The 25,976-nt window shown below is 46.5% G+C and overlaps 1 protein-coding gene across 1 annotated transcript in view; it reads left to right on the top strand.

Moving 5' to 3' along the window:
• The window catches only part of prex1 (phosphatidylinositol-3,4,5-trisphosphate-dependent Rac exchange factor 1), a 273,537-nt gene extending 265,800 nt beyond the window's left edge, over window positions 1–7,737 (top strand). The window contains exon 40 of the mRNA XM_038803244.1: window positions 3,256–7,737. Coding sequence (XP_038659172.1) covers window positions 3,256–3,298 — 43 coding nt within the window. The 3' untranslated portion in view covers window positions 3,299–7,737. The remainder of the gene's footprint in view (window positions 1–3,255) is intronic.
• Window positions 7,738–25,976: the final 18,239 nt, after the last annotated feature.

Below are 25,976 nucleotides of genomic sequence, written 5' to 3'. Positions count from 1 at the left end.
AATAATCACTTATTGTCACACACAGGTTTCAATGAAGTTACTGTGAAAAGCCCCTAGTCGCCACATTACGGCGCCTGTTTGGCAAGGCTGGTATGGGAATTGAACCCGCGCTGCTGGTCTTGTTCTGCATTATAAGCCAGCTATTTAGCATTACCTTTAGATTGATTATTCCAGTGCTCCCCTGGTGGACCTCCCATCTTCCACCCTCAGAAACATAAACTTATTCAAAATTGTGCTGCACATATCTTAACTCGCTGTTCTGTTCTGTTCACCTGTCACCCTTGTGCTCACTGCCCCATGTTGGCAGCACCTTGCTTGGAAAATTCTCATTCTTGAGTTCAGATCCTCCTGTGGCTTTGCCTCCTTATCTCTGAAATTTCCTCCTTCAGTCCTATAAGAGCCATGTGCAAATATGATGTTTAGATAACAGAGACCCGGTTTAAAGGAGGGCAGGGCCATGTACTGGGTATTCCTGGATACAAGATTTTTCAGAAAGATAGGAAAGGAGGAGGGGTGGCAGAATTAATTATGGAGAGCATTGCAGAGCTAGAACGAGATGATGTCCCAAAGGGGTCGAGGACAATCTTTTTGACTGTAGCTAAGGAACAAAAAAGGTGCAGTTACATTGCTGGGTGTAATATATATGCCACCAAGTATGTAAAGGAACAAATTTGCAAGGAAATTACAGAGAAGTGCAAGAATTATCGAGTTGTTTTTTTAATGGGGGACTTTAATTTTCCAAACATAGACTGGGAATGTAGGAGTGTAAAGGACAAAGAGAGGCAAGGGTTTTCGACTCTGTTCAGGAGAATTTTCCACAGCAGTATGTTTCCAGTCCAACAAGAAATGAGACATCAATAGACATGGTTCTCAGGAATGAGGTGGGCCAAGTGGATCGAGTGTTGGCAGGGGAACATTTAAAGATCAATGGTTGGCTATGGATAAGGACAAGAAACAATCCAAGTAGAGATAATTAACTACAGGAAAGTCAACTTCACTGTGTATGAAAAAATATGGCCCAGATTAGTTGGAATGAAAGATTAACAGCCAAAACTGTAACTGAACAATGGGCTCTATTTTAAGACGAGAGAGTTCAAATATAGTCAAGGAATATTCCCACAAAGAGGAAAGGTAACAAAAAAAAAATCCAGAGCTGCCTGGATGATGAAAGAGTTAGAAATTATGAAGCAGAAGAAGTGTGCTTATGACAGATGTCAGGTGGATAAAACAATTGAGAACCAGGCCGAATATAGAAGGTTCACATGGGGATTTAAAAAGCAAAGTGAGGCTATGAGGCTGGTAGCTAACATGAAAGGGAATCCAAAAGTCTTATATAAGTACATAAATATAGTAAAAGCATGACAAGAAGAGGAATAGGATCTATTAGAGACCAAAAGGGATTTACACATGGAGGCAGAGGGAATGGCTGAGGTATTAAATTAATACTTTGAATCTGTTCTTTATCACAGAAGAATATGTTGTGCTAAAAGAGTTAGTTCAGGCACTTGAAGCGTTTAAAATTGATATGGCAGAGGTATTGGATAGGCTCTGTGTGCTTACAGTTGATAAGGCACCAGGGTCGGGTGAGATTCATCCAAGCATACTGAAAGAAGTGAAAGTGAAAATTGCAGAAGCGCTGGCGATTAATTTTCCAGTCTTCCTGGGATCCAGATTCTGGGATGGTACCAATCAACTGGAGAATGACAAATGTTGCACCCTTCAAAAAAGGGTGTAAAGGTAAACCAAGCAAGTGCAGGCTGACCTTGGTGAAACTTTTAGAAATGATTATTTGGGACAAAATTAATAGTCACTTAGGCAAATTGGGTTAATGAAGGAAAGCAAGCCTTTTTTTAGGGGGAAATTGTGTTTCCCCCTAAAACTAACTAACTTGCTGGAGTTTTTTTGAGCGAACAAAGAGGGCTGATGAGGGTAATGCTGTTGATGTGGTGTACATGGGCTTCCAGAGCAACAAACTTGTGAGCAAAGTTAGACCTAATGGAATAAAAAAGACAGCAGCAGCATGGATGGAGTGACGGGAAGCAAAGAATAATGATGAATGGTTGTCTTTTAGCCTGGTGGAAGGTTGAAAGTGAAGTTGCCCAGGGGTTGGTGTTAGGACCTCTGCTTTTCCTGATGTGTAATAATGACCTAGACCTTCATGCACAGGCTCAAATTTGAGGATGATGCAAAATTGAGAAGTATTATGAACCATGACAAGGAGAGCATTGAACTTCAACAGGATGTAGACAGGTTGGTGAAGTGGGTGGACAAGTGGCAGCTTAAAGTTAATGCAGAGAAGTGTGATTATTCATTTTGGTAGGAAGAATGAAGAGAAATAATATAAATAGAGGTTACAATTCTACAGGAGTGCAGGAGCTAAGGGCCCTGGGTGTATGTGTGCATGGTTGCAGGTTGAAAGCATACAGCATTCTGATCTTTATCAATGGGGGCATAGAGTACAGAAGCCCAAAGATTATGTTTAACCTTTATGCAACACTGATTCGGCCTTACCTGTACTGTTGGATCCTGTTCTGGCACCAAGCTTTAGGAAAGATACGAAGGCAACAGAGTAAATGCTGAAAATATTCACAAGGATGGTTCCAGAGATGAAGGACTTCAGTTACATAGAAAGGGTAGATCAGGTGAAACTTACCATTAGTTGACAGATTGAGAACCAGAGACACGAGATTTAAGGTAATTGACAAAAGAAGCAATGACGACACAAGAAAAGTCTTTTTCATGCAGCAAGTGGCTGGGATCTCGATTGCACTGCTTGAGCGTGTGGTGGATCATTTACTGAAAAGGAAAGCTTTGCAGGACCATGGGGAATAAGCAGGGCCATGGCAGCAGGTGAATTGCTTCTTCAGAGGGTCAGTACAGTTATGATGGGACGAATGACCTGTGTTGTAACCATTCTACGACTCCGTATGTGTGTAGTTATTTGTCTTTGATCTTCGTAATTACAAGCCTGGGATATGACCTGATTTCATTAGGCAATTAGATTAACAATGCAGAAATCTAGTACCAAAGAGCAGTTTCACCTCTTGTCTTATTCAGTGTTATGTGTTTAAAACTTGCGCAGTATATAATCAGCTGTGCTGAAGGCCCGAAAATTCAAAGACCAGCTTGGACTGTGCTTATCTCCTCCACTTATTGAAGGAATGTATTGCTATTATTTTTTTTTACCATTGGAATAACATAGATCGTAAATTCGAAAATGCACTTCATTGCTAATTTCTTTTTGTTTCCTCTTAGACTATACCGGCTCTGTCAACCACCTTCCGATGGAGACTTATGAAAGTTACTTCTTTGCAAAGACTGCCTGATAATTTCCAGAGAGCTAGCGCTGCTAGACATTGTACAGTTTTGTTGTGTCTGTATTTTGTTACAGTCAAACTTTGGGGTGTCTGTGCATGCACAGCAATACAACGGCAGTTATAGCAAGCAGCACTGAAACAGAACTGCTGTGTTTCCCAAATTTCCATTAATAGCACAGTGATAGTTGACTGTCCCACTCTGCGTCAGCTCCTGGAAATATTGTTATAGCAACCTATAGAACAGCTACAAAATTAAGAACTTTAGGTATGCAAATGCCAAATCATGCATGGCATTTTACATCTTTGGTTTGTGGCAGTTTAGTAATGGGTTTGAGCACACCTTTTCTCAGCATTGGAATTCTACTGATTTACATTTACATCTCAAGTTAATGACAATGCACGGGCCTTGTTTTCAGATATTAACTGCCTGACTGAAGTCGAAGATACTATGCAAATAGGTTGTTGAGTTAGCAGAGAAGCTGTATCTGTTTCTTTTATAAAGTACTCATTACATAAGGTACTCTTGAGACCATCTACAGTACTGTATACACAGCTATCATATGTTGTGTGGCTACAGAAGGCTCTCGATCATTCTGCTTTTCCAGAGCTCCTGACATATCCTGTACTGTTAATGATTCATTTTTTCAATGAACGAACCATGTAAAAATTCTCTTGATTATAATGCCCCCTATGGTATTATGCTTTTTGTGTTGCTTCTAAGACAGCTTGAATGTCGTTCACTGAAATGGTCCAGATTGTGTTTGTTCTTCTGTTGAATCAATAGTTCAATTTTACATTTACTTTCCAAAACCAGCCATTAGCAGCGCAAACTGAGTTCAAATGCAAAATGTAAAGTAATCCCGTGGATTTTTAGGATGGGATTGCATTGATAATCAAAACCACCTCAAATTTGTCACTTATGTTTTATAAATTCTGCCTGAAACTTGCAAATTTCTACATAAAACCCTACAAATTATGTCAGTAAATGATGTTTTTCCCAACAGTCATATGCTTGTTGGAACTGGCTGACAGTATTAGCGTCCGTATTTTATATTGAACAACAATTGGTAAATCTCCAACATTAATTTGCCTGTATTCTGCTTCAAACTATTTTATGGCAAAAGATAAAATGGACATTTCTTGAGGTTGCAGTCATGGAACCTTGTGTTTACCAAGTACAGTACTTAATTCTGAATGCTTCTGCAACAATACCAATTGACACAGAGAGCTGTCAAGAGCTGGACAAATAAGGGAACAACTGGAGTCTAACAGACATGTCATGAAGAAAAAGACAGACCATAGGCTACGTTATTTTAGTCTCCAAACATCTCCACATTTTCAGTTTGAAATTGCTGATATTTAGGGTAGAATTATTTGAAAGCTATCTAATTTGATCTAATATTTGTTCTGTGTTATGTCACAAACAGCAAGAGGCCTTTTTGTAAGCATTTTGGTTTTAGTATTAACTTTTTAAAAATTATGTCTATTTGCACAATAGATAAGTGTTGAAGCAGTTGTCTCAGGGCATAAGGTTAATTGGTTAAATGTTGAAGCCCGTTGATAGTGCCTTAAAGCTAGACTTATAAGCTCCTGGAATTAACCTGCTTTGTTAGGTTGAAAATTTGTTCAGTATTAACATGGTAAATATTCTATGATTATAACTATTTTCTTTTAAATGTAAAATATCTTCTTGCAATTGTTTTAAGGATTATGTTGAACATTTTACTGGCTGAGCAGATACCGAATGAGTGTAGTTTTACCTATTTGTACATATGTTTTAAATTGTGAATTAAAGTAACTTTTGGCTTAGAATTGGGGAAGATGATATAAGCAAAGTGAAGAAACTGCATCTGATTTTATTCCAGTTCAGAATTCCATGATTTCCAATCCGTTTAGAGAACAGACCATTGTATCACCCCAATTAATCATCTTTTCCATTTTCACTGAAGCAGTGTAGATTGAGAAATGTGTGACTTAACCTATGTGCAATGTCCAAGATGCTTAGTTCAGCTGAGTCAAACATGTGAAAAATCATAAAATCCAGTATTTCAACAAAGAAAATCTGCTTCCTCTTTACAGGCTGTTTCTGTAAACTGCATTGGGTGTCTTCAGTGCTGTTCTGGTAGTAATTTAATCCTGTATTACTCAGCAGAGCTGTAACATATCAGGAAATTTACAGTGCCACCTTAGTGAGACTGTGTCTATTGTGATGAATTTGATGAAATGAATGGTCAGTTCTCATTTCCTTATTCCTCCTCTTCCCAATTTTCATTTTTTTCCCTGAAGGTGTTTGCTGGGTATGATTACATAGATGCTGGCCATCCTCTTGCCTCCTGCAAGTGATCTTTCTTTAGGTATGAGTGAGATGGGGATTTCTGGCACAATGTTCTTATTGTTGACGCATTCAATGTGGACACATGCGTGATTTCCACCATGTTCCACCGGATAGTGATCAAGACATTCTCCTTCCACCCACGAACGACTTGTTACCTCAGCAGTGCTGAGTCACCATGTCCTTTACAGATTCTTCTTTTTCTAATTAAGGGCCAATTTAGCGTAGCCAATCCACCTATCCTGCACATCTTTGGGTTGTGGGGTTGAGACCCATGCAGACATGGAGAGAATGTGCAAACTCCACACGGTCAGTGACGTGGGGCTGGGATCGAACCCGGGTCCTTGGCGCCGTGAGGCAGCTGTGTTAACCACTGTGCCACCATGCCGCTAAACAATGAACTTTATAGATTTGGGTACATTTCTGTGCAGTAAATGACTCGTTGAAGAAATAATGGCCATTTTAAACTGGCACCCAATTTGTTTGTCCTGCATTGCATAACGTGGAAGATCAATTTAAAGTGGCTCACAAAGTCATCTTTTTTCCTTTGCTTATTGTGTGTCAGACTTACTCCAAATTGAAGGGAAACTTTGAAATTGGCCCAGTCAATTTTTTAAAATTTCATGTTAGTCCAAATTAATATTTTGGCAGCTTTCTGTGGCTTGATGTCTGTCTGCTCAGCCTGTATTTGGGTTAAATATTGACTATATAATATGTTGTTTAAATTCAGCGGAAAATGAATTCACTGAATTTGGATAAGTAGTAATCTATTGTCATAACTAAAATATCTGTTAATAGAAAAATTGTACATACAGTTACACTCAATTTAAAATGCTTAATCCTGTGCAAACAGAATGGTACATTGTTATTCTGACTTACTCTGTTGGCATGATGCAATTACTTGTTTTAAACATTCAGGAACATTAACACAGTTCTGTTTCACTTAAGTCCTAGATTGCACCTCTTGTTTGGAAGATATCAATTCACAGATCTGTAAAATTAAGACAATCATTTCTCTTGATTTAATTAAGGGACCAAGCCCTTGTAACAGTTTCTGTCATTACCAGTGCAATACTTTCTTTATCAAAGACCAGCAAGGAAGAGGTGTACTTTCGTTCAGTGACTTATTACAATTTGACAAAGCCATTGTTGTGTATAATGCTTGTAACCATTGTTTTGCTAATGTTGTAAATACATCAGGTTGATGTAGTTTTTCTTCTGTAATTCTACAGTTGTACAGTGAGTGGTTAATTTTAAATGCTATTTTATTGAAATAGTTAGATTGTCAGATTTAACATGTTAGCAAATAAATTTTTATTTACTGTTGAGGATTGGATGTGCCTTTAATCTTGTTTTCATTTAATAATTGAGCTTCGTTGTATTTAATGAACTTTCTGTCCCAAAATATCGATAGCATTGGTAGTCAATCACAGAGCATGTTTTCTTGTTCCATATCCAATACATTAACCATTTTACATGATACAAGTTGGCTTAATGAAATTATGTATTTTTTTGTAACAAAGATTTTGTTAAGCCATTTTCTGTTTACATCTTTGATCTGTTGCACTAGTTTCTGCCAATCACAGAGCCGAAATACATTTGCAGAGTGGAGATTAATGGCACTTTTAAATAAGCACATTGCGGAGTATCAATTCTTTGCAAAAACGAGTTAGTGCTGTTCAGGGAATGGAACATATGCTGAGAGGGCGACATCCTCCGTTCCCGGTGCACTAACTACTTTAGTACTGGGACTCCTTTATTCAAAACTTGGCCACTGAGACTAGAATTGTTGCTGATGCTCATCAGGAAATCATCAATGGCACATACACATGTGCAAAGGAAATGGGACTATTGGTCGTTGTGGACTGAGGAAGAGGCCCAGATGATATGACTGAACTGCAACAGTTGAATCAGTGGTTGAACATTATCTTGTTCTGAGTGCATCCTTCCCTATTTCTCTCTGAAGCTTTCCCTTTGAATTACTGAAATCCTGTAATTGGAGGCATTTAGTGACATTATGGACGTAAGAATTGTAGACCCCTTGTAATGTAACTACTTTGTGACCAATAAAGTATTTCATCCCACTCATGAAGCTGTCCCTACTTTTTACTGCAACTGTCTCAAAGGGAAAGGGTTTATTTAAACCCAGCACACTCTGCTTCAATGTTATCTGGACATATAACTAATCAGGATCAACTTCAAATGTATTTCTGCTTGTGTTAACATAGACTTAAAACCTTAAAATCAAGAATATCCATACATCTTGCCTTTGACAAGATGACCTGCCTTCCATCATGAGGTCAGAAGTGGAGATGTTCGCAGATGACTGCATAATGTTCACCATTCGCAACTCCTCAGGTAATGAAGCAGTCAATGTCCAAATGCAGAAAGACCTGGACAATATCCACGCTTGGGCTGATAAGTGGCAAGTTACATTCATGCCACACAAGTGCCAGGCAATCCTCTTCAGGAGAGGACCTAACCATTGCCCCTTGATATTCAATGCCATTACCATCGCTGAATCCCCCACAATCAACTTCCTGGAGGTTACCATTGATCAGAAACTGAACTGGACTAGCCATATTAATACTGTCGCTCCAGAGCAGGTCAAAGGCTAGAAATCCTATGACAAGTAATTGACCTCCTGAGCCCACAAAGCCTGCCCACTATCTACAAGGCACAAGTTAGGAGTGCAATGGAATACTCTCCACTTGCCTGGATGAGTGCAGCTCCAACAACACTCGAGAAGGTCAACACTATCCAGGACAAAGCAGCCCGCTTGATTGCTACCCTTCCACAAACATTCACTCCCTCCACCACCGACAAAAAATGTCACCCCTGTATACCATCCACAAGATGCACTGTAGTAACTCACCAAATTCTTTAGGCAGCACCTTCCAAACCCATGACCACTACCATCTAGGACAAGGGCAACAGATACCTGGGAACCCTGCCATCTGGAGGTTCACCTCCAAGTCACTCACCACCCCGACTTGTAAATATATCGTCATTCCTTCACTGTAGTTAGGTCAAAATCCTGGAACTCACTTCACTCTGGGTGTACCTACATAGCAGAGAATGCAGTTGTTCAAGCAGGCAAATCACTGCCACCTTCTGTAGGGCAACTAGTGGTGGGCAATAAATGCTGGCCTAACCAGTGATGGACACATCCTGTAAATGAATAAAAAAGAGATCTATGTGGCTGCTAAATCGTGGCCAATGAATTTAAAATTTCTATCCTTGTCTTTCAATGCCCATTGTTTTTGGCCCATCTGTTCACTGTGATCTTTCAGCCATGCATCCTCTCCAAAACTGAGCAGTTTCCCAACTCTCAAATTTAATGCATACTCTCCCTCGTCCCACAAATTGGTCACAAAACTTTAAATCCAAAACTGCAAAATTTTTGAAGCAAGTCTTCAACCTCCTTCTCCCTGCCGAAAATCCTTCTCAAAACTCAGATCTGTTCCATTATCTACCATTTATATCTTCATGCCTCTATGTTCAAAATGCTACATTAATCTAAATTGCTGCCAGTACAGATTAGTGTAGGCTACCTTTGTTTTATGATATATATGTTTTTCCCATAGGCCACTAAAGCGATAATTGCTGGTGTGATGTGTATTAAAGGCTTCATTATGTTTTATAGCAGAAAGCTGGTTCTGCCGATGATTGCAGATTATTATATATCATTTTCCTCTGACTATTCTAAAATTAACAATTTCCTGAATGCTGCGCTGCAGCCAAAAAGACCAGAATGATTGTTCTTATGGAAATAATTGCAGTCCAAAAATTTGACACAACTGCTTGTCTTTTAACGAAATCGATTATAGCAACATCAGTAGTTTCCCATGACGTCAAAATTATTTCTACAGTGTAGGTATATATTAGCACAGATCGGGTTAGTGTAGGTGGTTGTGATACATAAAATTTAAGTACAGCACAGAAACCGGCCAATTGACTCAACCAGTCTGCTGCTGTTTATAGTTCACGAGTCTTCTTCCATTCTATCTATCTCATCTCAGCCTTTCAGCGTATCTTTCTCCCTTTTTTCTCATGTACTTATTTAGCTCCCTTTTGAAAGCACCTACGCTATTTCCTCAGCCACTTCCTGTTTCACAATCTAACCACTCAGTAGAGAAATGTCATCTTTTTTCCCTTTTGAATTTAATAGTAATGATCTTGTATTGATAGCCTCTAGTTTTGAACTCTTCCACAAGTAGGAACATCTCGAATCTACCCCTTTCAAATGAAAAATTGTGCGGCCACTTCAAGCTGTTCTGATAGCTAATATCTCTGGTAAATCTGTATTTTCTCTGTATGTTTCTATCTCAGGGAGACCAGAAGTGTGCCCACTACTCCGAATATGGTCTGATCAGGGTCCTAAACGGATTTAACTTCATTACTTTTGAGCATTATAGAATTAGAAAATTATCCCACTGGTTTATGAACATTTTTAATTATTTGTTCATTGGCATGCCTCGATCGCTTTGCTCTTCTACTCATTTCATTTCTTATTTTCCAAGGTGTAGGTGATGGGTATGATTCAACAACCCCGACTGGTCAATCACGCAAGAGTCCCAAATCAAACTCCACGCCAGGTGCCAGGCCGATTGCGAGTCACCTGAATTGCTCCTCCCACCACGTGGGCGAGATCCAGATCTGAATATAACTAAGCTATTAAGCTCATTTAAACGCCCGGTCACCGGATTCCCAGGTGTCCGGTATTGATCGACTGGTGCTGGGAGACCTCGCCAGGGCGCTATTTATCACTGGTCCACACAAATGTGGACCAATTGTAATGGCACCTGGGGGCGCTCTCAGGTCAGTGGAGACCCCTGGGAGGTTGGGGACATGGCAGGGTAGTACCTGAGCACTTCTCTAGCACCCATGCAGCCCATTGAAACTGCCTGGGCATGGGGATATGCACCATGCTAACATGCCTGCCTTTCACCCTCTGCAGCCAATGGCTATCAGAACCCAGCCAGGAATGGTGGCCTTCATCCTGGCTACCACAGTCCGGGGGGATGCGCTGAGGCTGTACAGGTAGGAGCTGCTTGAGGGGCCCTCCAACGGTGAAGCCTGCCCCAGAGGAACAGATGGAGAGCTGGCCGTCCAACAGGTCGAGGAGGAGGCAGGAAGGAGATGCCGCATGAAGCCTCGTGTGTACTGGCAGCGCCTGCCCCCTGAAGACCTGCTGGAACGGCCATGGCGTCAAAGACTCCAGCTGAGCAGGGGGACCATTCTGCATATCTACAGGATCATGGTGCACCTGAAACCGCAGGGCTAAGGGGGAGGACACCCGTTCCCGGTGGCCGTAAAGGTGACAGTTGCCCTGAACCTTTAAGCCACGGGGTTGATGCTGGGACTGAATCGGTGGATTTCTATGACAACGAAATTGGCATTGGTCCCAGATTAATTCATGAACGGGCTAGCACGGCGCCATGAGGAACCCGAGTGAATCTAATGAAAAACGGTGTCCGATTCGCCGGGGCTGGGATTGCCACTCGAGAAACTGACAAGATGCAGCCGCATATTAGCACTGTCCACACACACTCATCCCAGCCAACAAGATGGCAGCACGGAGAGTGACACCCCAGATCGCAGATGCCGAGCTGGAGACCAGATGGATGCAGTGAAGGAGAGGTGGACTACCATGTATCCTGGAGTGGGAGGGATGCTACCAACTGCTGGCATACACCGGGTCTGGGCGCTGGTGGCAGACGTGGTGAGGCTGTGGGCCCCATCGCCAGGACAGGACAGCAGTGCTACAAAATGCTGCACAAACCCCTCTGGGCAGCCAGGGTGAGCAAGCAACACCATGCCCCTGGCACTAACCACCGTCCCACACACCCATAACCCTGCCCCCACCCAGAGGGTGACCAGGTCCTCCCCACCCCCACCCCCCCCTGCCAGCAGTGTGCGCGCTCCCCACCCTGCACATGCCAGCATCCAGACTGGACACCATGGCCGGGTGCCCTGCCCACGGAGGCCACCTTCTGCCCACCCCCTGTGCTATATGCATCCGACTGCCTGATACTTTGCCCTTTCTGTCGCCCCCCCCCCAAACTCCCCTCCCCCAGGAGAAGGCTGCGCATAACCGCCAGGAGAGAGAAGACTGGAGGGGTCTGCCGGATGTGTGGCACCTTACCGCAGCGGAGAGCTGGGCACTGGACCTGGTTGATGGGCTCAGAGAGAGGGCAGTCGCCGAGGGGAGGTCGGCGTTGGGCGGGCAAGTGAGCCCCTGCTGAGTTGACGTTCCAAAAGGATCATGTTTCATGACCCCCAGTCCACCCCTCACCACCCCCACACCACCACCCACCACCCCAACGTGCGATCCAATCATGCATCATGTCTTGTGAGTTGCAGGATCACCTGGTGATGAGATAGGCCATTCTGGTGTCCCCCGCTCCCAACCCAAACCCCAAGGGGATACCAGAGACGACAAGGCAACAGACAGCAACGAGAGCCCCCCCAACTGCAGCCTGGGAAACCCCGGAGCACCAGTCCAGGGACAACACTGACTTCCCATCACAGCTGTCTCCAACACCCTCCACCATCCCAGAGACACTCACCTCAGTTTCATATGTTAGTGACGAGGCTCCTGGGGCACTATCTGGTGTGCACCACACACGTGCTGTGGTACATCAGGTGCAGGTAGAAACCCCCGAAGGAGCGGTCGGTCAGAGGGTGGCCCGACCCCAGGGGCTAGCTGCCGACCAGATGGGTTTTGAGCTTCCGGAAATGCGGTCCCAATGATAGTGGAGATGCAGTCACAGAGCCAGGGACTACATGGGGGGATTCAGCGACCATCCAGCGCATGCAGTTGCAGTTGGAGGCAGCCATCACCTGCAGGGGTAGGAGGTGGTGCTGACAATGCGTGCCACCCAGGCCAACACCTCACGGGTGGCATCCATGGTGGAAGCCTTGGGGCAAAGTTATTGCCATGGATCAGGATGTTCCTAGGCCTGGGAAACTCCGTGCGTGCAGTGGCCAAGGCACAGGACAGGGCTGCTCAGTCACAGGCAGCCATGTACCAGGGCCACCTGGGCATTGCAGCAATGCTCCAGAGCATGGCCCAGTCACAGCGGGCCACGGTTGAGGCCGTTGGCAGCATTACTCGGGTGCTGGCTGACCTGAGCCAGTCACAGAGAGAGGTGGCACAATCACTGGCTGATGTGGCACAGCCCAGAGTGTGGTGGCACAGTTCCAGATGGAGGTGGCCCGCTCCATGGCCGTGAGCCTGGTCGAGACGGGAGCAGGCCTCCAGAACTGACAGAACAGGGTGGTGCTGGCCAGGCCCCCTAGTCGGTGAATCTGGAGGCAATAAGGGCATCTCGTGTGCACCGACACAGGCGCACATGTTGTGTGGTCTCCTGTGCTTGCCCGGGCTCCATGTCTTGCCCATCCTCGCCACCCCCAGCATTCTCTTCATCAGACAAGGCTGGGCATTTTCCACCTGCTCCAGCACATCATCCCTCTGCTGCACAATATTGTGGAGGACGCAGAACAACACCACGCTGTGGGAGACTCTCTTAATGCTATACTGGAGGGCTCCTCCAGAGCGGTCCACCACATCTTCAGGAGGCCGAGGCACCGCTCAATCAGGCCCCTGGACACGGTATGGGCATCATTGAATCGGGTCTCCATTTGCCTGTGGCTTCCAGATAGCTGCCATCAGCCAGGGCCGCAGGGGATAACCCCTGTCACCCAAGAGCCAACCCCTCACATGCGAAATCACATGCTGCAGCTACATAAAACCTTAGGCCGTATTTGGAGAATTGCATGCAGTTCTGGTCACCACATTATCAGAAGGATGTGGAAGCTTTGGAGAGAGTGCAAAGAAGGTTCACAAGGATGTTGCCTGGACTCGAGGGTGTTAGCTATGAGGAGAAGTTAAATAAACTAGGATTGGTTTCACTGGAAAGATGGAGCCTGAGGGGAGATCTGATAGAGGTCGACAAAATTCTGAGAGGCATAGACAGGGTGGATAGTCAGAGGGTTTTTCCAAGGATGGAAGTGTCAATTACAAGGGGGAATGTTTAAGGGAGATATAAGGGATACGTTTTTCATGCAGAGAGTGGTGGGTGCCTGGGATACACTGCCAGAGGATGTGATGGATGCAAGCACATTAGCAACATTTAAGAGGCATCTGGCTGGGTACATGAATCGGGAGGAAATAGAGGGAGACGGACTGAGTAAGGGCATCAGGATCGTCACAGGCTTGGAGGGCACGAAGGGCCTATTCCTGTGCTGAACTTTTCTTTCTTCTCACCCCAGGGGTGCAACTTGAAGGTGTCAGGAACCATCAAATGTTCCAGGATGAAAGCATCATGCACACTGCCCAATTATCGGCCCCAGACATGCATGATGTGCAGCTCATGGTCACACACCAGTTGCATGTTCATCGATTGGAACCTCTTTCGGTTCCCACCTTGGATTTTCACAGTAACTTCATTGTGGTGTTAATGTAAGCCTGCTTGTGATACTAATACACATTATTACTATTATTGTGAACAACCTGTCATGAGCTTGAAGCTAATACTCGTAGGGCAAGATGCAACCTATTGCTCACCCCCTGGATCTGGGGAATCCCTGCGAACCGCGTTGCCCGGCCATCCTGGGTTTCTCCGTCCTGCCGCACCAGATTTCTGGTGTGACACGCCATCAGGTTCTGTTTTGCCAGCTTGTCAATAGGTTTTCCCATTGTGGGGCATCCCATGCCGCCGGGAAACCCTCGGGGTGCCGGCACAATGGAGAAACCCGACGGCGGAGAATTCAGCTCTTATTCTCTGAAACAGAGAATCCCGCCCAGCTTTCAAATTGCTGACCTCACTCTAAGTCCTGCACTGCCTGTCAGTCTCTGACTTTTTTCTTAATCACGTTTGCCTGCTTGCTTAATTCTCTCACATATTTTCAGATCAGGTCCCTGAGAGATTCCACACTGGTTCCTCCCAAAATGACCCCCTCAGGTCATTGCACTGCTTGGTCAGTAACTTGGAGGGTATAAATCTGGTGTTCCGATTCGGGGTGGCGGGTAGGCACATTGGAATACCCGGCAAGACTGTCTCCCACCCTGTCCATTTGAGTTGGAACGGCCCATCTTGGTATGATTCCTTCCACTGATATTTTAGCCACGGTCAAGCCAGGATGTTTATTGCTGTGGTGTTAGGGGGCCAGCATTGCAGAATGTTAGTAGACACAGAGGCATCCATCACCCTTACAAATGGAAATTTAACCACAATGGAACAAACCAAATTGGTTGAAGGAGTAGGAGGGGGAAAAAGAGATGGAAACTCTGAAAGCGCGCTTCCCTTAGCCCAGGGGTGGGCAAACTTTTCCGTGCAAGGGCCACATTCAGAAATTCACAATTTTAAAGGGCCGCATAGTATATTAAGTAAAATAATTAATATTTAAAATAGCCAAAATAAAAGGTTTTTAAAGAAAAAAAAGCAATTAATTTTTATTAATTAATATTTTAAAGTTGAAACTTTACATGAAACACATTTATTTGAAAAACAAAGTAACTCGGTTTAAAGAAAAAAAGCAATTAACTTTTATTAATTAATATTTTAAAGTAGAAACTTTACATGAAACACATTTATTTGAAAAACAAAGTAACTCGGTTTAAAGAAAAAAAAGCAATTAATTTTTATTAATTAATATTTTAAAGTAGAAACTTCACATGAAACACATGTTGTGCCGAGCAATGATCACCCTACTCAAGTCAACGTATCCACCCTATACCAGTAACCCAACAACCCCCCCCCCCATTAACCTTAAAATTAAAAAATAAATAAAAAAAATAAAAAAAAGACTTGATCTTGGTGGGCCGCATAAAGACCTTTGGCGGGCCGCATGCGGCCCGTGGGCCGTAGTTTGCATTGGGCACTCTGTATTGGTGAAAGAGAGAACAACAGTATCTGTTCTTGCCCTTGCACCCATACCTCTGCCTGGTTTGGTCACCTGGTTATAGGGTGCCATGTTTTTTATTGGGTTTTTGAACAAAATATATTTGCCGTTATGTACACAGGATATGATATATATATCTAGAAGAGAAGGGCACACACAAACATATCACATAAAAAAAATGTAATAATAAGAAAGAAATAAAAAATCAAATAAAGTAACTTGTAAGGTTTTATGCACCAGCTCAACAGCAGCAACTCTGTACACTGGGCAAAATTATTTACAAGCCATAAGTGGCCATCTGTTTGGGGGGGGGGGGGGGGTAGACATACATCTGGGTGCTGGAGAAACAATTACAGGGGGCAATACTCGAATGGGTCTGGTGTTGGTGTTGTCACTTGCTTCTCCCGGACGGATCTCGCTGCCGTTGTCGTCTCGCGCTCACCTCCGCTTCAGCCGTTCCTCCCGTCTTCCGCCTGTGTTCTCCTTGTCCTCTGTTCCTGTGGAAGCCAAGTTTGTTATCGTTCCCCTGCGTCCCACCCCCTCCAACCTCCCTGGTTCTCCTCTATTGTTCCCTGTCTCTTCCCTCTTCCACCCCACCCCCGCTTCTGCCCCCTCCCCCCCTCCTGTGGTTCGCCTTTCCTTCCTCAGGTTTAGCTGTCCCCCCAGGTCTATCTCTCCCTCTCATGCTTTGGCTACTTTCCCCTGATTCTTGGCTACCTGGCTATTCTTCTGCTTGTTCGTCACAAACAAGTCCGGAACAATTGCATGAATGGCTCCCACGTTCTGTGGAAGCCGTCGTCTGACCCTCAGATGGCAAATTTGATTTTCTCCATCTGGTGAGATTCTGAGAGGTCGGACAGCCAGTCTGCAGCTTTGGGTGGTGCTGCTGACCGCCAGCCAAACAGGATTCTACGGCGGGCGATCAGGTAGGCAAAGGCAAGGGCGTCCGCCCTCCTCCCCAGGAATAGATCTGGCTGGTCTGACATCCCGAAGACCGCCACTTTCGGGCATGGCTCCACCCTCACCCCCACCACTTTGGACATGGCCTCGAAGAAGGGCTGTCCAGTACCCCGCAAGTCTGGGGCGAGACCAGAACATGTGGGCGTGGTTGGCCGGGCCTCCTTGGCACCGTTCACATCTATCCTCCACCTCCGGGAAAAACCTACTCATACGGATTCTTGTTAAGTGGGCTCTATGTACCACTTTTAGTTGCGTCAGGCTGAGCCTTGCGCAAGAGGAGGTGGAGTTGACCCTGTGCAGTGCTTTGCTCCAGAGTCCCCACCCTATTTCAATCCCTACGTCCTCCTCCCATTTCTTTCTTGTTGCGTTCAGTACGGTGTCGGCCCTTTCTACCAGTCGGCCACATATGTCGCTACAGTTTCCTTTATCTAGTATGCTTGTCCGTGTATAGGTCCCTGACTGTCAGTGTCTCTCCGTCCTGCCCCCACCTTTTGAAGGTGTCAGTCAGTGCTGGTGTGAACCTATGGTTGTTGCAGATGGGAGCTTTGCCCGACATTTTGGTCAGGCCACATTGCTGCCGGAGTTGGTTCCAGGATTGGAGGGTGGCTGTCACCACCGGGCTGCTGGAGTGTTTTTTGGGTGGGGATGGGAGTGCTGCCAAGGCGAGGGCCCGGAGGGAGGCCCCATGCAGGAGGCCTCTTCCGCGCGCACCCACTCGGCCTCTGGCTCCTGGATCCATCTCCTTATTCACACGACTGTCACCACCCAGTGGTAGAATTGTAGGTTTGGGAGGGCGAGCCTTGGATTTTGTTTTTTGTAGGACCTTCTTCGGGATCCTGGCATTCTCTCCCCCCCCTCCCCCCCCCTCCAATACGAACGCCATGATTTGTTTGTCCAGTGCTTTGAAAAAGGCCTTGGGGATGTAGATCAGAATGGATCTAAGTAGGAAGAAGTACCTGGGCAGCACGTTCAATTTGATCGTCTGGACTCTCCCCGCGAGGGAGTGTGTGTTCCGTCTTTGCAGGTCCTTTTTTACTTCCTCCGTTAGACTGGTGAGGTTCCGTTTGGGGATCGCTTTCCAGTCATGGGCTATTTGGATCCCCAGGTAGCGGAATTTGAGTCGGGCTTGTTTAAATGGCAGCCCCTTTAGTGCTGCCCCCCCCCCCCCCCCCCCTTGCGGGTGTACTGGGAAGATCTCGCTTTCGCTCATGTTGAGTTTGTAGCCCGAGAAGGCGCCAAACTCTTTCAGGAGCGCGATGATTCAGTCCATGCTGCTTTGTGGGTCCGAAATATAGAGGAGCAGGTCATCTGCATAGAGTGAGACTCTGTGCTCTCTGCCGCCCCTTTGGGTCCCCCTCCAGCTTTTTGCTGCTCTGAGCGCAATTGCTCGTGGCTCGATCACTGGAGAGAACAGCAGCGGGGACAGTGGGCATCCTTGTCTGGTGCCCCTGTGCAGCTGGAAGTATCGGGAGTTGGTATTGTTGGTCCGTACGCTCGCCATGGGAGCGTTGAATAGGAGCTTTACCTAGGAGGTGAATCCTGTTCCAAGCCCGAACCGCTCCAGTACCTCTGAGCTATTTCCATTCGACTCTGTCGAAGGCCTTTTCTGCGTCTAGGGAGACGATCACTTCTGGTGTTCTCTCCCCGGAGGGGGTCATTATCACGTTCAGCAGGCTCCTGATGTTCGACGTAAGCTGTCTACCTTTGATAAAGCCCGTCTGTTCCTCTGCGACTGCACGCAGTCTTCTAGCCTTTTGGCTAGAATTTTGTCCAGTAATTTGGCATCTGCATTTAGCAGTGAGATGGGTCTGTTTGACCCACATTCTGTTGGGTCTTTATCTTTCTTAGCTATCAGCGAGATTGAGGCTTGTGCTAGCGTGGGTGGCAGTGTGCCCCTAGCTAGCGAGTCTGTGAACATCTCCCGCAGGTGTGGGGCCAGTACTGTCGCAAATGTTTTGTAGAAGTCCGCCGGGAACCCATCTGGTCCCGGCACCTTCCCCGCCTGCATGGAGCTAATGCTGTCGGAGCTAATGCTGTCCATGATCTCTCCCAGTGCTAGTGGTGCTTCCAGGTCCCATTTTCTGCCCTCCCCCACGACTGGAATGTCCAGTCCATCAAGGAACTGTTTCAACCCTGATTCTCCATTGGGGGCTCTAAGGTGTGCAGCCTTTGGTAAAAGGCCTTGAAGGTTTTGTTGATCTTTTCTGGTTCTGTTTCTAATGTGCCTCTGATATCCCAGATTTGTGCAATTTCTCTGGTGGCTGCCTGCTTTCTCAGCTGGTGTGCCAGCAGGCGGCTGGCGGAGTTGGGGCACTGCTTTCCTGGTGGAGAGCAGATCAAAGTTCCTTTGTAGCTCTTTCCTCTCCGCCAGGTCGGGGCCTCGGAGTACTTACGGTCTGCCTCCAGTATGGAGTCGACCAGCTGCTGCCTAGCCGCCCTTTCCTCCCTATCTCTTTGCGCTTTGAAACAATGATTTCACCTCTTAGTACGGCCTTTAGCGCTTCCCAGAACATGGAGGGTGAGACCTCCCCGTTCTGGTTGTTCTCCGTGTACTCTGCAATGGCCCACAATATCTTTTCGTTGAAGGCCTTGTCAGATAATAGGTCAATGTCCAACCTCCATGTGGGGCATTGGGCCCTGCCCGTCTCTAGCCGCACATCCATGTAATGTGGAGCGTGGTCTGATATCACAATTGCAGAGTATTCCACTTTGTCTATCCCCGGAAGCACCGTTTTCCCCACCACAAAGAAGTCAATTCTGTTGTATACGTTGTGTACTGGGGAAAAGAAGGAGAACTCCTTCTTCCCTGGGTGAGCGAACCTCCAGTTGTCCACCGCTCCCATCTGTTCCATCAAGTGACAGAGTTCCCTTGCCATGCTTGAGGTTTTCCCTGTTTTGGGGTTTGATCTGTCTGCCGTTTGATCCTGTACACAGTTGAAGTCCCCCCCCCCCCCCCCCCCCCCCCCCCCATGATTAGTCGGTGCGTCGCTATGCCAGGGATTTCTGCCATGGTCTTCTTGATGAAGCTCGTGTCGTCCAAGTTGGGCACGTACACGTTAACTAATACTACCGGTGCCCCATCCAGGGCCCCGCTGACCATGACGTACCATCCCCCCTCGGTCCGTAACCATCTTTGTCGTCCTAAACATCGTCCTTTTGCTGATCAGTATTGCCACCCCCCTGGCCCGCAGTCGGTCCTGCTCCCTCAGGTGTGTCTCTTGGAGGAAGACTATGTCGGCCCTCGTATTTCTTGGGTGGGTGAGAACTCTGGATCTTTTTACTGGGCCATTGAGGCCCCTTACGTTCCAGGTGACTATCCTGGTGGGGGGCTTCTGTACCCTCGCTCCTGTGAGATTAACCATACTTACCTGGGGGAGGTGCCCCTGCCCTCCGGGAGCCGTCCAGGATGGCCGCTGTCCCTGCTCTCTCCATGCGATCGAGCCCTTGCGCTCCAGGTTTCCTTTTGTCCAGGGGGCACCCGACATGGCCGCCTACTGTGTGTCCGCCACGCGGGTAGTCCCCTGCACTCTGGGGTCTACCTTCGCCCAGAGACCGTACTGGGTGGGTGCTTGCAGTGATTCCTTGTTCCGAGTCCTAGGTTGTGGCACTTTGTAGCCCTATTGCTATTCCTTTTCTAGCCTTGTTTGTCCCTTCTTCCCTTTCATCCCCACCCCACCTGGTCCCCCCCCCCCCCCCCCCCCCCCCCCCCGGTTGCTCCCTCCCCCCCCCCACCTTTTTTCCCCCTTTCCCATATACCCCTCCTTTGTCCCTCTATCCCCTGTTCATATCCCCGTTTGCTCTCCCGTCTCTGTTAAGTGGTCCCCCCCCACCCCCTGCCTGGGGCCTTCCCCCCTGTTGGGGGCGCGCTGCGGCCCTGCTTTGTTGCATGCCCCCGACGCTAGCTTTCCTGCTAGTGTGGTATCCCCCCCTCTCGGGAATTACTGGCTCGCCTCTCCCTTGCCCGGCCTCTGCGGTTTTCTGCCCACTCTTTCCCCATCCTACCCTGCGCTCCTCTCGCTTGCTCTCCCTTCCCCATTACTCTCGTTCCCTCGTGCTGGGGCCTGGTCTCCCACCTGAAGCAGTCTCTCGGGTAGTGGTTTGCTTTTTGTTCAGAGTGCGTTCGCCGTGGTGGGGGTGGGCGGCCGTGGGGGGGGGGGGGGGGGGGGGGGGGGGGGGGCACCTTATGTCTACCCTACCTGTTGGTTTTCCAGCCCGTGTTCCTCGATAAACTTGTTTGCTTCGGTGGGGGCCATGAAGAAATACTCTCTATCTTGGTATGTGACCTAGAGTTTTGCTGGATACAGCATACCAAAATGCACTTCATTCTTCTGAAGAGCTGCTTTCACTCTATTGAATTCAGCCTGTCTCCTGACTGGGTCTGCCCCAATGTCCTCGTAAACTCTAATGAAGTGTCCTTCCCATTTATAGGTTGTGTTTTGCCTGGCCCAGCGCAGGATTGTTTCCCTGTCTTGGTACCGGTGCAGTTTAGCTATAACTGCCCTTGGGTGTTCCCCTGCCCTGTGCTTCTTTTGGGCCCGACCTATCATTCTCCATAGCTATCTTAAAACTAATGGAGTTATGGTCACTGGTCCCAAAGTGATCCCTCACTAACACTTCTGTCACCTATAGAACAAAGAGATCTGGAGTACAAGGGGCTGTTTAGCACAGGGCTAATTTGCTGGCTTTGAAAGCAGACCAAGGCAGGCCAGCAGCACGGTTCAATTCCCGTAACAGCCTCCCCGAACAGGTGCCGGAATGTGGCGACTAGGGGCTTTTCACAGTAACTTCATTTGAAGCCTACTTCTGACAATAAGCGACCTTCATTTCATTTCATTACAAGTTCATAGCTCCTTGAAAGTGGAGTCACAGGTGGACAGAGTGGTGAAGAAGGCATTCAGCATGCTTGGTTTCATTGGTCAGAACACTGAATACAGGAGTTGGGATGTCTTGTTGAAGTTGTAAAAGACATCAGTAAGGCCACATTTGGAATACTGTGTACAGTTCTGGTCACCCTATCATAGAAAGGATATTATTGTCGAAGAATTGTGTCCCTTCAATCAGGAGGACCCTCCAAGTAGGTCTCTTCTGAGGCATTGATGTTTATGTTCCATTTCTTGAGGAAACCGTCAAGGTGACTTTGTAGCGTTTTCTTTGTCCTCTTGTTCAGGATCCATGCTTGAGCTGGGTGAAGAAGATTTGCTTTGGCAGTTGGGACTCTGACATCCCAAGCATATGGGCGGCCCAGCAGAGTTGGTTTCTAATGATCATGGCCTCGATGCTGGTGCTATTGACAATTCAATGACACCAATGTTAGCACGCTTGTCCTCCCAGCATGCCTCAGAGCTAAAGTACATTTGGATTTTGCAATGTATTTTAAGCTTTGTTTAAGAATCTCCCTGATGTATTGTTCATCCTTACAAGACTCAGTGATTACTTCAGGGCATTGTGATAGAAGTATTCAAAATGGCGAAAGGATGGGACAGAGCAGAGAGAAGCAGACTGTTTCAAGTCATTGAGGGATCCGGAGGGGTCAGAAATACAAGGTTAATTGTGAGAGATTTAGGGCAGAAATCAAGACAAACCTCTGTGAGAGGACAGAAATAAATTCCAGAGTTAGTGGCAGAAATTGTCAACATACAGATTAGACTGGGATGAAAAGGCAATGAAAGAAAATGGGAACAGGGTGGGCAAATGTGGTGGCGTAGAAAATAAAATATCAACACGGACCAAGTAACCTTTTTCTTTCTTGTAACTTTGTGGGTGTAGCGGGGGGATGTTGTAGAAAGAAGTACGTTTGTAAGTTAATGTCAGGATCTTACTCTGGTGGGCTCCATTTTCTTCTGCTATTTTCTAACTTACTTTAATTTCCATATTGTTTCCTTAATAAAAATAACAATTATTTAAGAATAATGATCTTTATTAGTGTCACAAGCAGGCCTACATTAACACTGTATTGAAGTCGCTGTGAAAATCCCCTCGTCGCCACACTCCAGCGCCTGTTCGGGTACACTGAGGGAGAATTCAGAATGTCCAATTCACCTAACAAACATGTATTTGGGACTTGTGGGAGTAGCATTCTGCCCTGTCCCATTTGAGAGGTTCGGTGTTGGTGGCAAGAACGACCTATATATCAGGTAGGCTTATGGAACTTTTGACTTTAATTTTTAGCCTGAGTTATGTAATAGTTAGAAATAGGAACTTGAACAGTGCTGAACTTGTTCATTCCCAAACCTAACCCCGGTGATGCACAATGGTGATCAAGTAGCTTAGAATCATAGAATTTACAGTGCCGTTGGAAGCCATTTGGCCCATCGAGTCTGCACCGGCCCCAGGAAAGAGCACCCTACTTAAGCCTACACCTCCACCCTATCCCTGTAATCCAGTAACCCCACCTAACCTTTTTTTCTGGACACTAAGGGTAATTTAGCATAGCCAATCCATCTAACCTGCACATCTTTGACTGTGGGAGGAAACAGGAGCACCCGGAGGAAACCCACGCAGACACAGGGAGAATGTGCAGACTCCGCACAGACAGTGACCCAATCTGGGACCATGGGGTATTGAAGCAACAATGCTAGCCACTATGCTACCGCGCCTCCCTAAACCTCAAGACTGAAACACTTTTAGCTTTAAGCAGCATTCAGTAATGAGTGGTCATTGGTGTTGTTGGTCTTCTATTGGGAATGAATTGCAAAGGAATCCACCAAACACCTTGACTTGTCCAAACCAGGATCTTTATTGAGCCTTGTGTGGTAAGATAGCGATCTGATACATAGCACATTATCATGGAGTCTCTTTATACTCCTCTGGAACTACATCTAGCATGACTGTTCACCTGTTTGTCTTATGACCATCTCCTGCAACCATCTGGTGATAGCCGGATGTGCCTGCCTTTATATGAGAGTCCCTGGTCACATGCCACAGTCTTGCGACCACATGGTGTGTCTGCACCGTCACCTGCTGGCTGGAGGTCGTACGCCATCCATCCATGATAGTGCCTACAGGCATATCACCACATCCCCCTTCCTCACAAAACATTAAGATTTGTTTACAAGCAACATTGATTTTTTAAAACTTTATACAATAAAGATATTTGTCTAACAAAGTGAATGAATTTTACTATGGTGCCCATAACATGATATGCCTGGCTAGTGACCATCTCGTTTACACAGATTATTGTGCCTCCCTTACGGGATCACCTCTGTGATCATTTGAGCTGTTGCCAGCCTCTTTAAAGACTATTTTACACGCCGGCCTCTTGTTCCTTTTTCTCTTAGCTCTGTGCCTTTGGGCGGCCTTTGTCCATGACTGCCACACTTGTGACACCAGTCTCTTTCTTCTATGCTTGCTAGCATGACGCTGTTTGCTTCTTGTCGTTGGTTCCATTGTTGGTTTGTTGGTGGGATGAGCTAATCTCCCAGCCTTCTCCTCTTTATTTTGAGAGCATGATAATGTTGTTTCTTGCCTCTTGCCTTTGCAGTTCAGAATAGCAACCTCTGGTGTGGTACTGGTTTTTGCAGTTTGCTCAGAGGTCTGCAGAGTTTCTTGTGTACCCTGAGGGGCTGCCATGCCATCTTTGGGTGGTATGACCATGCCCACCTCTGCAGCCTCACCGACATGTTGGAGTGCCTTGGCCTTTTGTACTTGAGTGAAGGTTGAAACTGGGGCCAAAGGTGTTGCCCCTTCTTGGCTCACTGGAGCATCTCTCACTCGTTTTGCGTCACTGGAGATTACAATGCTCTTTGGTCATGATGATCCAGACACTGTGCCATCTTGGTCAAATTCAAATGTGTGTGAGTGATCTATGGAGCTGCATATTGAGATTGTCATCAGCTCTTCCTTTGGGTCAGTGTCAGAGTTGCCTACAACTGCAACATCCAAGTTGCTGTCATCGCAGTCATCATCGATGACTTCCCATTCATCATCAGAGGTGGTCAATGGTTTGGGAATGAATTGCAGGAAACGCTTCGAAGACCTATGACCAGAGTACTGCTCCTGGAGCTTCGTCATGAAGCCCGGCTGTGCTGCTGGAAAAGAGATCTGCAAGTAGTTGATACTGGTCTTCACCTGTCTCACCTTCCATGCCATCACTTTCTGCATCATCGGCGACATCTTCGAGCAGATATTCGTAGTAGTTGGCATCGGATTCGGCATTATCTGCAAGGTCTCTCCTGTAAAATATAACATTGCATACGGAATTATCTGTTCACACAGAAGGTCGCCAAGTCCAAAGTCAGCCTTGAGAGTGTCCGCCGAACCTTGGCTTATCCATGCAAAGAGCGATTTAAGCGGCCGCGAGTCCAACTGATACACTTTAATGATGACCTCACTTGTGAAACACTCATTCGGCTTGAATTTAAACTCGAGAGTGAAGCTCCACGGCTTCCCATGCTCCGTCCATTTAATACTCACATCTTGCAGATGCTTTAATATGGGTCGTGAGCTTATGTATGTTCCTGAAGACTGTTAACCAGAATTGCAGAAGACTTACCGGCTGTTCCGTCCCCTCATCTGATTTTTCATCCTACACCCAGATTTCTTCTGAATACTCCTAAACCGTGCACACTGTAATGCCTTGTAGGGATTCAAAGTGTTCAGCTGACCAGCCATCTTCTAGGACACATAGGCGCTCAACTAAATTCAGGGATTCACACATGTCTGCTCCAAGGATAGACTCACAATTTGTGTTCACAACGGAGAACGCCACAATATGCTTTTTATTCTGAACCCATGCTTCTAGGTCACATTCCCCCATTGTCTAAAACTCAGTTCCATTGTGGTCCAGTGGCGTTCTTGGCTAGGTTGCAACTGTCAACATCACCGTACAGATCACGCAAACCGAGGAGGATTGGGATGGCTCCCATGTCAAGTTTGCACTTCACCACTGTCTCATTTAACCGCACTGGAATGGTCCATCTATTTTTGATGGTATCAGCAGAGCTATGGTGTCACTGCAGTTGGCCACCAAAATGCCCGTCTTGCCCATTGTCCGACCACCGTGCCTGTGGCCGAGATCGGATCCATGAAGAAAACGTCACAAAGGGTCATCTCATTAGCTGCATTTATCAACTGCAACTGGTCGAGTGTTGAATACCACACTTCTGGCAGAAGATGGCGAAGGGGTTTGTCGCCCAAAATGGCCGCCCGCATCGCGACCACTTTTCTTTTGCTGTCTCGTATTGGTGCGTTCAAGATGGCTGCCCGCACTCAGACCACGTTTCGTAATGACGTGTGTCACAGCAGCAATGGCTGGCGCTGGCATCTTCCTCTCAGTTGGCGTCAAAATTAGGTGAGCGAAATGTGCTGTTTTGCTGTGCAAGCACCTCGTTCGCAAGACACATTTCAATGTGGCGGTCTGATTGAAGCCTTTCTTTCTGGGTACACACACTAACTATATTACATAGAATTTACAGTGCAGAAGGAAGCCATTCGGCCCATCGAGTCTGCACCGGCTCCTG

Source organism: Scyliorhinus canicula, chromosome 7, assembly GCF_902713615.1.
Source record: "Scyliorhinus canicula chromosome 7, sScyCan1.1, whole genome shotgun sequence".
In the NCBI taxonomy this organism is placed as follows: domain Eukaryota; kingdom Metazoa; phylum Chordata; class Chondrichthyes; order Carcharhiniformes; family Scyliorhinidae; genus Scyliorhinus; species Scyliorhinus canicula.
Note: the sequence above shows the minus strand (reverse complement) of the source record. Positions and strands in the feature narration are given on the sequence as shown.